This window comes from Myxine glutinosa, chromosome 1 (genome assembly GCF_964187855.1).
Source record: "Myxine glutinosa chromosome 1, kmMyxGlut1.1, whole genome shotgun sequence".
Lineage (NCBI taxonomy): Eukaryota > Metazoa > Chordata > Myxini > Myxiniformes > Myxinidae > Myxine > Myxine glutinosa.
The window spans coordinates 150,322,751-150,335,828 of record NC_136261.1 but is presented as its reverse complement, the minus strand read 5'-3'; the positions used below and the strand labels follow the sequence as shown (position 1 = coordinate 150,335,828).

General features: G+C 42.6%; 1 protein-coding gene across 2 annotated transcripts in view; it reads right to left on the bottom strand.

Moving 5' to 3' along the window:
- LOC137429358 (ras-related and estrogen-regulated growth inhibitor-like) overlaps nucleotides 1-12,174 on the bottom strand; it is a 32,808-nt gene extending 20,634 nt beyond the window's left edge. Inside the window, exons 1-4 of one of the 2 annotated variants that reach the window (XM_068119314.2) lie at nucleotides 12,044-12,174; nucleotides 11,661-11,951; nucleotides 10,914-10,970; nucleotides 401-474 (exon numbers count right to left, since the gene is read on the bottom strand). In XM_068119314.2, the coding sequence (XP_067975415.1) occupies nucleotides 401-474; nucleotides 10,914-10,970; nucleotides 11,661-11,769 (240 nt within the window). In that variant the 5' untranslated portion in view covers nucleotides 11,770-11,951; nucleotides 12,044-12,174. The remainder of the gene's footprint in view (nucleotides 1-400; nucleotides 475-10,913; nucleotides 10,971-11,660; nucleotides 11,952-12,043) is intronic. The other variant, XM_068119319.2, reaches the window with a different exon arrangement.
- Between the last annotated feature and the right edge of the window lie 904 nt (nucleotides 12,175-13,078).

The following is a 13,078-nucleotide window of genomic DNA, read 5'->3' as shown; positions in this document are numbered from 1 at the left end:
ATAATCTCAGTTTAATCTATTTCAAATTCTGGCTGTAACACAAAATGTGAAAAAGGTCATGCATGGGGTGTGAATACTTCCTGAAGGCAATGTATGTAACTGGCAGCACCCAGTTCCAGTTGTTTTTTAATGAGCACTGGTATCACACCCACAGAATACTGAGAAGGTTTTCAGTTTATTCCAAATCTAAACTTGTTTTGAACTCTTAACTTTGCCGACTGCTAGCTTTCCTTCTTGCAGTTGAAGTTTCATGTTTTGAAAATGAGATTCCTGCCGCATTTGTTTGAAGTACCATATGGCACTCTTCTCTTATCGGCCGTCCAAATGAAAGCCACATGTATGGAACTTTAGAAAAGGATTCACACTGTTTGACGAAGACACGTGGAAAGAGCACACAAACCTGCCCCGCTGTGTCGAGGATCTCAAAATGTACGACTTCACCATCGACTGTTGCAGAATGCTGATAGATCGTTTCTGACACACAAGCACATTCTATTAGCATCATGCAATCCAGGTTTAAGAACATTTTTTTTAAATCACATTTTGCTCGAGTTTAGTGTTGATTTTTTTTCACAATGTTAGGTTTGTTTTTACACCAAGCTTTTTCCATGCAAAAATATATTTTTTGGAGGGAGACGTTTGTGAGCTTCCAGCCAACGAATAGTGTGTGTAGTTTCAAAGGAAAAAGATAATTCCTATTTTGAGGGGTCAAACCTGGATGCACTTTGACCCCCAGTAGACCCCTTTAGACTCCGATTTTTTTTTTAATGCCGTGAACAAACTTTAGTCACAACACAACAAATATCATTTGTGCCAAATTTGGTCGCAATCCCATCAGCGGTTTCGGAGAAGAAGTTGCAAGTGTTTACGGATGGACTGACGGACTGATTGTGTAATGTCCACAACCCCCAACCCTAATCCCCCCTCCTTCCACATTTCCAGTTTTCCCTCCTTGGAGTTCCCTTTGTATCCATCTTGTCCACCCCATGCATCCTCTCCTGCCCCTCCCTCAATTCCTCCCCACAACCATTGCTCGTCTGCCTCCCACTGTCTTGACCTTCGGCTCTGCTGCTGATGTTCCCCCCCTCCTCCCACCCCCACCGTCACTCTCAGCTGTTCCTTTTGTCCCGTCACTTCCTGATCCATTCGGTGTACTAGTACTCGCTCTTCCATGAGCCTCGCCTATGTATACATAAAAATATATATATCGAATCACATTACACTTCTGGAAAGAGGCAATCTGCATAGTCTGTTCAAAATTGGCAAATTTAGACTGCAGCCCATCTCCAAATTCCTCCTTACTTCTAGCTCATCCTAACCCCCTTTCCCTTTAATCTCTTTACTCTGGTTCTGGAATGTTTCACTAGCAATGTGGATGTCTTTGTTCATTCTGCTGTTGTGCAAATCGGGTGACAGGCGCATTCGCTGGTCGCCACGAAGCACTGATGGCATCACTTTAGTTTAAGAAAAATTGTTTTGAGTACTCAAAGTGGGGCTTGGCAAGAGGTGAAGGGGCATAATGGAGTAAGGAGTCCTTTGGGGACAATGTATGCTGTCCTACCTGCAACATTCGGATTATGGATTTTAAAGATTCCATGCACTTCTTGAAAAGTGTAGGCCATTGTGTGCTGTTACGTGGGCAAAATTCTCTGCCTGTAGATTGAAAGCGATCTCGACGTTAAGTAACATTAAATTATTGGTGCAATCAACGTGACATGCAAACAAACTGGGAACTTGAATTGGTTTATAGTGTAGAGCTGCTACCCAGACAATAATCACACTCTGAGATGTCAGAGATGTCCAACATCGGACCACTTTCTCCCCACAGTTTCGACTGGAATTTGTGATTTGTTCAGGGTACTGGAGATAACTTGCCGACTCTTCACAGAAGGCACCATAGCATTTTCAACGTTCACCAACGACTAGTTCCTTTTTTTTTTAGATCACCTTTTTCCAGTAAGTGATCACCTTTTTCCAGTAAGTGATCACCTTTTTCCAGTAAGTGATCACCTTTTTCCAGTAAGTGATCACCTTTTTCCAGTAAATGATCACCTTTTTTCAGTAAGTGATCACCTTTTTCCAGTCAGTGATCACCTTTTTCCAATAAGTGATCACCTTTTTCCAATAAGTGATCACCTTTTTCCAGTAAGTGATCACCTTTTTCCAGTAAGTGATCACCTTTTTCCAGTAAGTGATCACGTTTTTCCAGTAAGTGATCACCTTTTTCCAGTAAGTGATCATCTTTTTCCAGTAAGTGATCACCTTTTTCCAATAAGTGATCACCTTTTTCCAGTAAGTGATCACATTTTCCAGTAAGTGATCACCTTTTTCCAGTAAGTGATTACCTTTTTCCAATAAGTGATCACCTTTTTCCAGTAAGTGATCACCTTTTTCCAGTAAGTGATCACCTTTTTCCAGTAAGTGATTACCTTTTTCCAATAAGTGATCACCTTTTTCCAGTAAGTGATCACCTTTTTCCAGTAAGTGATTATTTCCAGTAAGTGATCACCTTTTTCCAGTAAGTGATTATTTCCAGTAAGGGATCACCTTTTTCCAGTAAGTGATTATTTCCAGTAAGTGATCACCTTTTTCCAGTAAGTGATTATTTCCAGTTAGTATACAGTTAGCTGTATATTGACGACAAGTTCTACCGATTGCTCAGTTACCGGCGTTTAAAGATTTATTGAGATGTACATGGTGTCCATAAAGTCCTTGTGCAACTTTGAACTGTTATAACTTTTGATGAACACACGATGGCAACAGACTATAAATGGTGCATGAAAGCACAATTCATACAGTTTATAGCCGGCTAAGCCGGTGTTGTCAATAAACGCGTACGTATTGTGTCGAAAACCAGATTATGCTGCATCCCTTGGCTTGAGAATTCCGAAGCGCAATGGAGGCCGCCATCTTGCGGATGTGGAAGTATGCATAACAAATTGAAAAACGTTCAATATGAGTTTCTTTCACCCGTGTTTGTTTGATTCACCATCTTATGCACCTCTAATTGATAATTAAAATACTTTAAGACCAACCTCGGCCCGCACGGGCCTGGTTATCTTCAACGAAAAGCATCACCAAACACCGGAACCAATGAGATTCGAGCATTTGAAAAAATATTTCTCAAACCAAATCACGCAATGGAGGCCGCCATCGACCGGATGCGGAAGTTTGCATAAAACAATTGCGAAAAAGTTCAATAGGAGTTTGTTTCACCCGTCTTTCTTTGATTCACAATCTAATGCACCTCTAATTTGTAATTAAAATACGTTAAGACCAACCTCGTTATCTTCAACGAAAATCGTCACCAAACACCGGAACCAATGAGATTCGAGCATTTGAAAAATATTTTTTTAAAGCTTATTACGCATTTCGGAGGGTGAAAACGGCATCAAATATTCTAAAATTGAAGAAGAATTATTTTTTAGAAATCTCGTGGCCGTCGGGGATAGTTTTTCACGGCCGGAAATATCCGAAGTTGAGACGGAATTCACCGAATTAATCAAGAAGTAAATTTTATCAATTTTAATCTCATCCAGAATGCAAATGGTACCTACTACACCTACTACACCGACGGTACCTACTACACCTACCTACTACCAACTACCTAATCTACTGATGCCACAGTGATGGGTAAAATAGTTAGTAGCAAGAGGCTTTGGCTTCGCCGGCTCATTGCGGCTTTGCAGTCGGGTACTAGTACTCAATACAGTAAAAACAAATTTAGGCTTCAACGTAACCGCCATCTTTCGTAAGTTATCTTTCAATCCGATTTTCCAACTTGTTGAAACCATTGTCCAGTTGCTGCCGAGTAATTTCATGAATTGCATTTGTGATCGTAGCCCAAAGTTCATCCACAGAAGGTGCTTTTGACAAGTAAACAACAGTTTTGCATACCCCATAAAATGTAGTCCAATATGGTGAACGAGGTGGGAAAGCAATTGGTCCACATCTACAGATTCATGTTGGGAAGTCATTGTTCAAGAATCGTCGCACGTTCGAAGCATAGTATAGTGGCAGAGATCCTCGTCTTGCTGATACAAGGTGATGTGTGAAAGATTTAATCATCAAAGTTCAGGAACCAAATTTGGTAATTGAGGTGGTTGATGTTACCAATGATGTAGAAGTTGCCTCATCAGAAAATGTCAACTCGTCAAGAAACCCAGCAGAATTGTGGATTTATAAACAGCAATAACAACAACATTAACAAAACCTGATGAATTTTGCTTTCATGCACCATTTACAGTTTGTTTATATCATGTGCACATCAAAAGTTATCAAAGTTTAAAGTTGTACAAGGACTTATTGGACACCCTGTATTTGCCTCATCTACTGTCCCACGTAATTTGGATCTTTAAATCCATATGATGTTTTTTTCCCCCGTCACTCAGCGGAGCGAAAGGGGGACTATGGCTTTTCCCTTCGTCCGTGTGTCCGTCCGTCCGTCCGTGCGTGCGTGTGTGCGTAAGCGAAGGACCGCATTCGAATTTGGTGTGTGGGTGCAACCCACGTCAAAATCCAAGATGGCCGCCGCCATGTATGTCTGATGCCATGTATGGCTGAACCTTGTAACCTGCATATCTTGAAAAATAAGCGAAGTACCAACTTCTAATCTGGTGTGTGGGTGTATCTAGGCATAAGGAAGAACGCTATTGAAAATTGGGTCGCCACGTCAAAATCCAAGATGGCCACCGCCATGTATGTCTGAACCTTGTGAGATGAATATCTTGAAAAATAAGCGAAGTACCAACGTCTAATCTGGTGTGTGGGTGTATCTAGGCACAAGGAAGAACGCTGTTTAAAATCGGGTCGCCACGTCAAAAGCCAAGATGGCCGACGCCATGTATGTCTGAAACTTGTGAGATGAATATCTTGAAAAATAAGCAAAGTACCAACTTCTAATTTGGTGTGTGGGTGTATCTCGGCATAAGGAAGAAGGCTATTGAAAATTGGGTCGCCACGTCAAAATCCAAGATGGCCGCCACCATATACTGTATATGTCTGAAGCTTGTGAGCGAAATATCTTGAAAAATAAGCGAAGTACCAACTTCTAATCTGGTGTGTGGGTGTATCTAGGCACAAGCAAGAACGCTGTTTAAAATTGGGTCGCCACGTCAAAATCCAAGATGGCCGCCGCCATGTATGTCTGATGCCATGTATGTCTGAACCTTGTAACCTGCATATCTTGAAAAATAAGCGAAGTACCAACTTCCAATTTGGTGTGTGGATGTATCTAGGCATAAGAAAGAACGCTACTGAAAATTGGGTCGCCACGTCAAAATCCAAGATGGCCGCCACCATATATATGTGAACCTTGTGGGCGAAATATCTCGAAAAATAAGCGAAATACCAACTTCTAATCTGGTGTGTGGGTGTATCTAGGCACACGGAAGAACGCTGTTTAACATTGGGTCGCCACGTCAAACTCCAAGATGGCCGCCGCCATGTATGTCTGAATCTTGTGAGAAGAATATCTTGAAAGATAAGCGAAGTACCAACTTCTAATTTGGTGTGTGGGTATATCTCGGTATAAGGAAGACCGCTATTGTACAGTGGGTCGCCACGTCAAAATCCAGGACGGCCGCCACCATATATATGTCTGAACCTTGTGAGCGAAATATCTTGAAGAATAAGCGAAGTACCTTCTGGTGTGTGGGTGCATCTAGGCATAAGGAAGAACGCTATTGAAAATTGGGTCGCCACTTCAAAATCCAAGATGGCCGCCTCCATGTATGTCTGACCCTTGTGAGCGAAATATCATATCATAGCATGTTTTTCTGCGTGTTCCACTTTGTCAACTCACATCACTTCCCCGACGGGGTACCTAGGCGTAACGCTTGTTATCATCTAAGTTTTGGGTTAGCCTCGTTGGTCTTACCATCCGAGTACTTGTCTCCTGCTGAAACGCCAGCCCAAACCCTATACAGCATACCGTTAATTGTTTACTAAAATGTACTTTTAACTCGTCGAAATGTAAACTTCAATGTCATTGCCCTTTTTGCAGATTGAAATAAGTATCATTGGCAATGTACCATCTCTTATCTTCCCCCATCCAAAACCTTGATCTTTTCTACCCCTGTTAATTCACCCCAGATCCACTTTTCTGAAATACCGACTTCTTTCCTGGAAGTCCTAGCAGTGTCCATGTATTTTTTTTTTTATCTCTCCCACCCCCTCCCCCTTCCCGTGCCTCCTCCGCTAAAGCCCTCTCCCACAGATCTCCCGATGTCCCTGCTATCAAATGTTGTACTTGTGTGCTTCCCCCTCTCTCCCCGTCTTGTCTCCCGCTCCCTTTATTTCGTCTTATGTGTCCGTTTTTTTTTGTCATTAATGTTAGGTCTTACACGAGCCTCGATCTTGTATACAAAACAAACAAACAAACAAACAAAACAAAAAAACCACATCGGGTTTGCGGTTACGTTTGTACTTTCTCACTTTGTCTAGCTTTGAGTCCTTTGTGTAAAGTTGAGTTGTTCATGTTTCGTATGCAGCCTGTGGCTGCTGGTTGCATAATTGTTCTTCTGGAGGTGCAGCTGTGCCGCTGATGCAGTGCCCCTGGTACCAGTAAGCTGGTACTAATTTTGCCAACCTCGGAAGGATGACGGGCCGAGTCAACTGGCTTGGTGTCATTTCAACAGCACGACAGGGGCTCAAACTCAAGACCCTGAGATCTTAAGCCAGCCACCTAAACCAGGCTGTAACATTCGTTGAGTGACACAGTCCCATTTCGATTTTACAGATTAACAAATTGCAAATGCCTCAAAACGATGTGTTGAATCTCCATGATGTAAGTCAAAAATGTAGCCTCACAAGTCATGATCGAGCTCAAATCACTGACCTGACTTGTTTAGTCGTAAGCCTCAATAGTTGGTAGCTGCAAAGGCATTTGCACCCAGTGGACTGAGAAATAGTGTAATGCAAGTGATGACTATGATGAAGTGAACTGTTTGTTGTACACCGGTCCTTATTCCATCTCCAGGCGCTGCATGACATCATCGCCAGGCACCGAAGGGGGCTGAAATGGAGTACTCAGTTTTCACTCTGGTTTCTTGTTTGTTACCTTCGCCACCGAAGGTGGGTGGAGGTTATGTTTTCACCCCTCTCTCTGTCTGTCTGTCTGTTTGTCTGTCTGTCTGTGAACAAGACACACTACATGGCCAAAAGTATGCGGACACGCCTTCTAATTCGTGGATTTGGCTGTTTCAGCCACACCCATTGCTGACAGGTATATATAATCAAGCACACAGCCATGCAATCTCCATAGACAAGCATTGGCCGTAGAATGGGCCGTACTGAAGAGCTCGGTGACTTTCAACGTGGCACAGTCATAGGATGCCACCTTTCCAACAAGTCAGTTCGTCAAATTTCTGCCTTGCTAGAGCTGCCCCGGTCAACTGTAATTGCTGTTATTGTGAAGTGGAAACGTCTAGGAGCAGCAACAGCTCAGCCGCAAAGTGGTAGGCCACACAAGCCTAAGATCACCATGCACAATGCCAAGCGTTGGCTGGAGTGGTGTAAAGCTCACCGCCATTGGACTCTGGAGCAGTAGAAACATGTTCTCTGGAGTGATGAATCAAGCTTCACCATGTGGCAGTCCGACGGACGAATCTGGGTTTGGCGGATGTCAGGAGAATGCGACCTGCCCGAATGCATAGTGCCAACTGTAAAGTTTGGTGGAGGAGGAATAATGGTCTGGGGCGGTTTTTCATGGTTCGGGCTAGGCCCCTTAGTTCCAGTGAAGAGAAATCTTAACACTACAGCATACAATGACATTCCAGACGATTGTGTGCTTCAACTTTGCGGCAACAGTTTGGGGAAGACCCTTTCCTGTTTCAGCATGACGATGCCCCCGTGTGCACAAAGCGAAATTCATACAGAAATGGTTTGTCGAGATCGGTGTGGAAGAACTTGACTAGCCTGCACAGAGCCCTGACCTCAACCCCATCGAACACCTTTGGGATGAATTGGAATGCCGACAGCGAGCCAGGCCGAATCGCCCAACATCAGTGCCCGACCTCACTAATGCTCTCGTTGCTGAATTGAAGCAAATCCCCACAGTAATGTTCCAAATCCAGTGGAAAGCCTTCCCAGAAGAGTGGAGGCTGTTATAGCAGCAAAGGGGGGACCAACTCCATATTAATGCCCATAATTTTGGAATGAAATGTTCGACGAGCACATATGGGTGAGATGTTCGGGTGTCCACATACTTCTGGCTATGTAGTGTATCTCAAAAAGATGCGGACGGATTTTGACGAGATTTGGCAGAGATGTCGTGTATGTGACAAGGACGAAATGATTAGATTTTGGTGAAGATCCGGATTCGTATCCGGCTCGTAGAATTTTTAAAGTGATTCTTCACCATTGAGTGATTGGGCTAAAACCGATACATAGCAGGATATCTCAAAATATTAGACTGATTTCGACGAAACCTGGTGGACTGATTGGGTGTGTGACAAGGGCGAATCGATTCGATTTTGGTGAAGATCTGAATATGGATTCGGATACGATAATTATTTAATTCTAAGTGATTCTTTACCATTGAGAGATTGGGCAAAAAGCGATATATAACATGATATTAAAAAAAAGTTATGGACGAGTTATGACGAAACTTGGTGGATGAGATGGTTAGGTGACACGAACAAGCCGATTAGATTTTGGTTCAGGTCCGAATCCAGTTCCGGCCTATCAGTGGGATACAAAACAAACAGTTCAGCCTGGCGGAGGCATGTGCTCCACCAAGTGCCGTTTCTCGTTTTCTTTCTTGTTACTTGCAAAATTGAAGATTTTTCATGTATATTGGTCGGTTGCATTTGTTATTCTGTCTGTCTGTCTGTTTGTTTGTCACCGGCCTACAGGTCACAATGCCAAACTGATCGTCACGAAACTTCACCAAGTTTCAGAGGTCGTCATAATTGAGAAGCCTATTGATTTTGAGGTCAAAGGACGTCTGGAGGTCAAATTTCTACAATCGCCATTTTAAATCCGATTGACTTGAAAATTGAATAGCATTTGTATATTGTCAATAAATTGGAAAACCAACTTTTTGAGGTCAAAAGGTCAAAGGTCAACACAAGGTCAAACTCACAAACTCATCAATTTTCATCTGAAAAACCGTCAGTTTTCATCCGATTGACTTGAAAATAGAACAGCATTTGCCCATCGAGTCACTAAATAGGGAAACCAACTATTTTTGAGGTCAAAAGGTCAAAGGCCGACTGAAGGTGAAACTTTTAAAATCATCAATTTTCATTTGAAAAATCGTCACTTTTCATCATATTAACCCGAGCTTTGATCGAGATCGTCAATTTTAATTTGGATGAAATGGACAATTTGATGGATGAATGGCATCCTTTTTGGGGGTTGGAGGGCGGAGGGGGACGAGGGGTGGATTTTGCAAGTATCGTACTCTGAATGACGTCTTCTTGTTTTCTTGTTTGTTTGTTCATCCGTGCGATATCTCAGCCATCGTTTGAGCGAGGAAGCTGAAATTTTGGCACAATAGTGAGCATGTGCTTTGGCAAAAACGGTATTTTTTTTGTTTTTCTGATTAATCAATTAATTGATTAATTATGAAATTATTCGATTGGCATATTTTATTCCCCATGGAGAGTTCTTTAAAATGAACCATGTCTGAATTTTTTTCTATGCAGCGCCTTCGGAGATATAGAGGGGTGCAGGGTAAGTATTCTATGAATACCATCTAGTTGTTTTATGTTTTTTGTGTTTTATGTGCTCATGTGTGTTCAATGTGCCTGCTCTTACACGAGCCTCGATCTTGTATCCAAAAAAAAAAAGACTTAATAAAAAAAAAATTGTTACAGATTCAGATGAAACGGTGGTGGTTTACGTATTCTGCTAGCCAATTGATTAATAATTTAATTATCTTAGCATTATTGTTTATTTATTTTGATTATCAATCACTTATTTGCCTTCTTTCTCATGTGGGCAATATCTCAGGCACCTTTTGAGCTTGGAAACTGATATTCGGACATGACAGTGACCAAGTGATTTGGCTATCGAGGATATTTTCGATTTAAGGATTAATCAATTAATCGATTAATTAATTATTTATTGATTAATCAATTCTTTTTTTAAATTGTTAATGATTTATTTAATTCGTTTTCAAAAAGTTACAGCTTTGGATGGAACACTGGTGGTTGAGGTATGCTATTAGCCAATTGTTTCAGAAATTATTTTACGATTATTATTGATTGATTTTAATTGCGCAATTAATCAATCAATTATTGGACACCTCCCTTCCAATACTCTATAGTCTATATGCTGCATGGCGGATATTTAGTTATTTGGCATGGGGGCGGTGTACTTTGAATGTATCTGTTCTTGTTTGATTTTCTTTTTGTCAGAAGATATGATAAAGAATGGGTAAAAGCTCATTTGGCCCATCATGCATGTGCTATATCCATGGAGGTAAAAGATGGATTCTTTTTTCGCAGCATTTGTCACAGCTCTTGGTTTCTTATTGAAGTGTCTCACTGCAGGTTGTACAAGTTGGACGAGCACGTCCAAGCAGAAAATTTGGACAAAATGTACAGGCACACAATGGCCTACTCTTTTTGAAAGGCAACTTAAAAAAAAAATTACTACTGCTATCCATAACGTAAATGTCGAGGGGCAGCCAGCTTTACGCCACCATTTGGCGGAGTGTTTACTCTGTGATGCAGTGCCCCCAACGAGCACTGCTTCCGAAGGGGAGTGTTTTTAGTTGATGCTGAGCCCATCAGACATCGAATGCAGTCTCGATGATGCAAGAGCGCACACGTTAATGAGTTAGCCATCCTAGCGTTCCAAACTTTAAACTTAATTTTTACATGATGTACATTGCCGAGAGAAAGGGCTATTTCACCATACCGGCGTATTGGTGCTTTACTGGCAGATAGGATGCACAAACCCACCGAGAGTCGGGTCATATTCTCCAATGAACCTCCTCGTAATGAACCTCACTGTCAATGCTGAAACGATATAAAGGACGGTTAAGCATGGAAAATGGTTCATTCTGTTCAATACTCACATCGTCACCTTAAAGTGGACGTAAGAGGCCATTTAGCCCATCGGGATTGTGCAATATCTCAGCCTGGTATTTCCACCTACTGCAGGTGGTGCAACTGATACATTGAACACCACGCAGGGAATCGGGGCATGCTAAATGCACAGTTTGGCTTACTCTAGTCCATAGGCCAAATAAGCTGGCTTTGTATCCTCAAGAGAAGGGCAGCGTACTCCAAAGTGCAGTGCCCCCTTCCAAAGCCGGCTGTCTCGACTGCTTTCACTTAATGTACAGAACTGCTAACAGATTTGACAGCCGATTTAGGAAGTGATAAAGTGAAATTGAAATGAACTTGAAAAATCACAACAGTTGGAGTGAAAATGTCTGTTTCTACAGCACACAAACTGTGCAGTTTTGCGAATGGGTACCAACTGCAGAAATTCAAGTTTCCGCAATGCCAACGTTGAGAGGACAACCAGCATTACGTCACCATCTGATGGAGGGGTGTGCTCCGGCATTCAGCACCACCTGTGAGCACTCTTGGGATCATTAGGAATCAAACCGAGACGAGACAATGCAAGGACAGCGCGTTCATGAACTATTCATCATGCGCGACCCCAAACTTGGCTTCATTGAGAAATCGTACCCGACGTACCGGTCTTTCCGACTCCGCTCTGGCCAAGTACAACGATCCGCACAGCCCGGCCAGGAGACCCTGGAGCGCCGCGCTTGAGAGGACGGGGAAGGACAAACCCCGTGGCCATCGACTTGTGTGGAAACCCAAGTCAGGTCAGATCCGGCTCCAGCACTGTCGGGGTTTTGTTGATTTGTCCTCAGCCCAACGACCTCGTTTTTCTGGAACACGTCCACATCATCTTGGGGAGCATCATGTCGATCATATTAGGGTGCGCACTCGGAAAAATTTTGAGGAAGGTCGATGAGTGGTCTATGGGAAGTCAGCCGGGGAGAGATGAGCGTATTATAAACAATTACTAACAGTGACCTTTTATATTGTCTTATCCTTGATTAGTACCATACCTTCCAAAGTGTCGGTTTCAAGTGTCGACGACACGACAGCGTCTCGGACAAGGTCTTGTATTACCCGTCCGGTACACCCATCGCTCAGATTGCTTCAAATCACTGAGTGTAGTGGTTTTACCCCAGGGGTCGCGCCCCCTGCAGGCGTGCCCGACAGGCTCCCATCCACAGTGTGAACATACCTTCCCCCTCCCTCTGGAAGGAGGAGTGCAGCGTGCGGATCCTCCATTTCATCACCGTCTGTAATCCACAATACAGGTCTTCAAATTCACAGTGCGAAGGGTCGTGTCATGACATGTCACACACACATATATATATATATATATATATATATATATATATATATATATATATATATATATATATATATATATATTTATTTATTTATATATATATTGTATACAAGATCGAGGCTCGTGTAAAAGCTAACATTAATCACCAAAAAACAAACGGACACATAAAAAAAACATATCATAAAGGGAGCAGGAGACGAGATGGGGAGAGAGAGAGAGGGAAGCACACAAGTAGAACATTTGAGAGCAGGGACATCGGGAGATCTGTGGGAGGAGAGGGCATGGGGGAAAGGGGGCATGGGAAGTGGGGGTGGGAGGGTTATAAAACACATTGACACCGCTAGGACTTCCAGGAAATAAGTCAATATTTTAAAAAAGTGGATCTGCAGTGAATTAACGGGGGTAGAAAAGAGCAAGGTTTTGGATGGGGGACGATAAGAGATGGTGGTGAACAGCTGTTTTAAAGACCTGGAGGGAGGAGTGGGATTGAAGAGTGTGAGGGAGTTTGTTCCAGAGGAGGGAGAAAAGACCAGAGGAGGGAGAAAAGAGGAATGAAACAGTGAAGGTGAGTAGAGAGTCTTAATTTTGGCAGTTTCACCAGAAGAGGGTATATACAGTGCATTCAGAAAGTATTCAGACCCCTTCACTTTTTTCATATTTTGTTATGTTGCAGCCTCATGCTGAAATCGTTTAAATTCATTTTTTCCCTCATCAATCCACATAGGCTATGAGCCAGACCCCC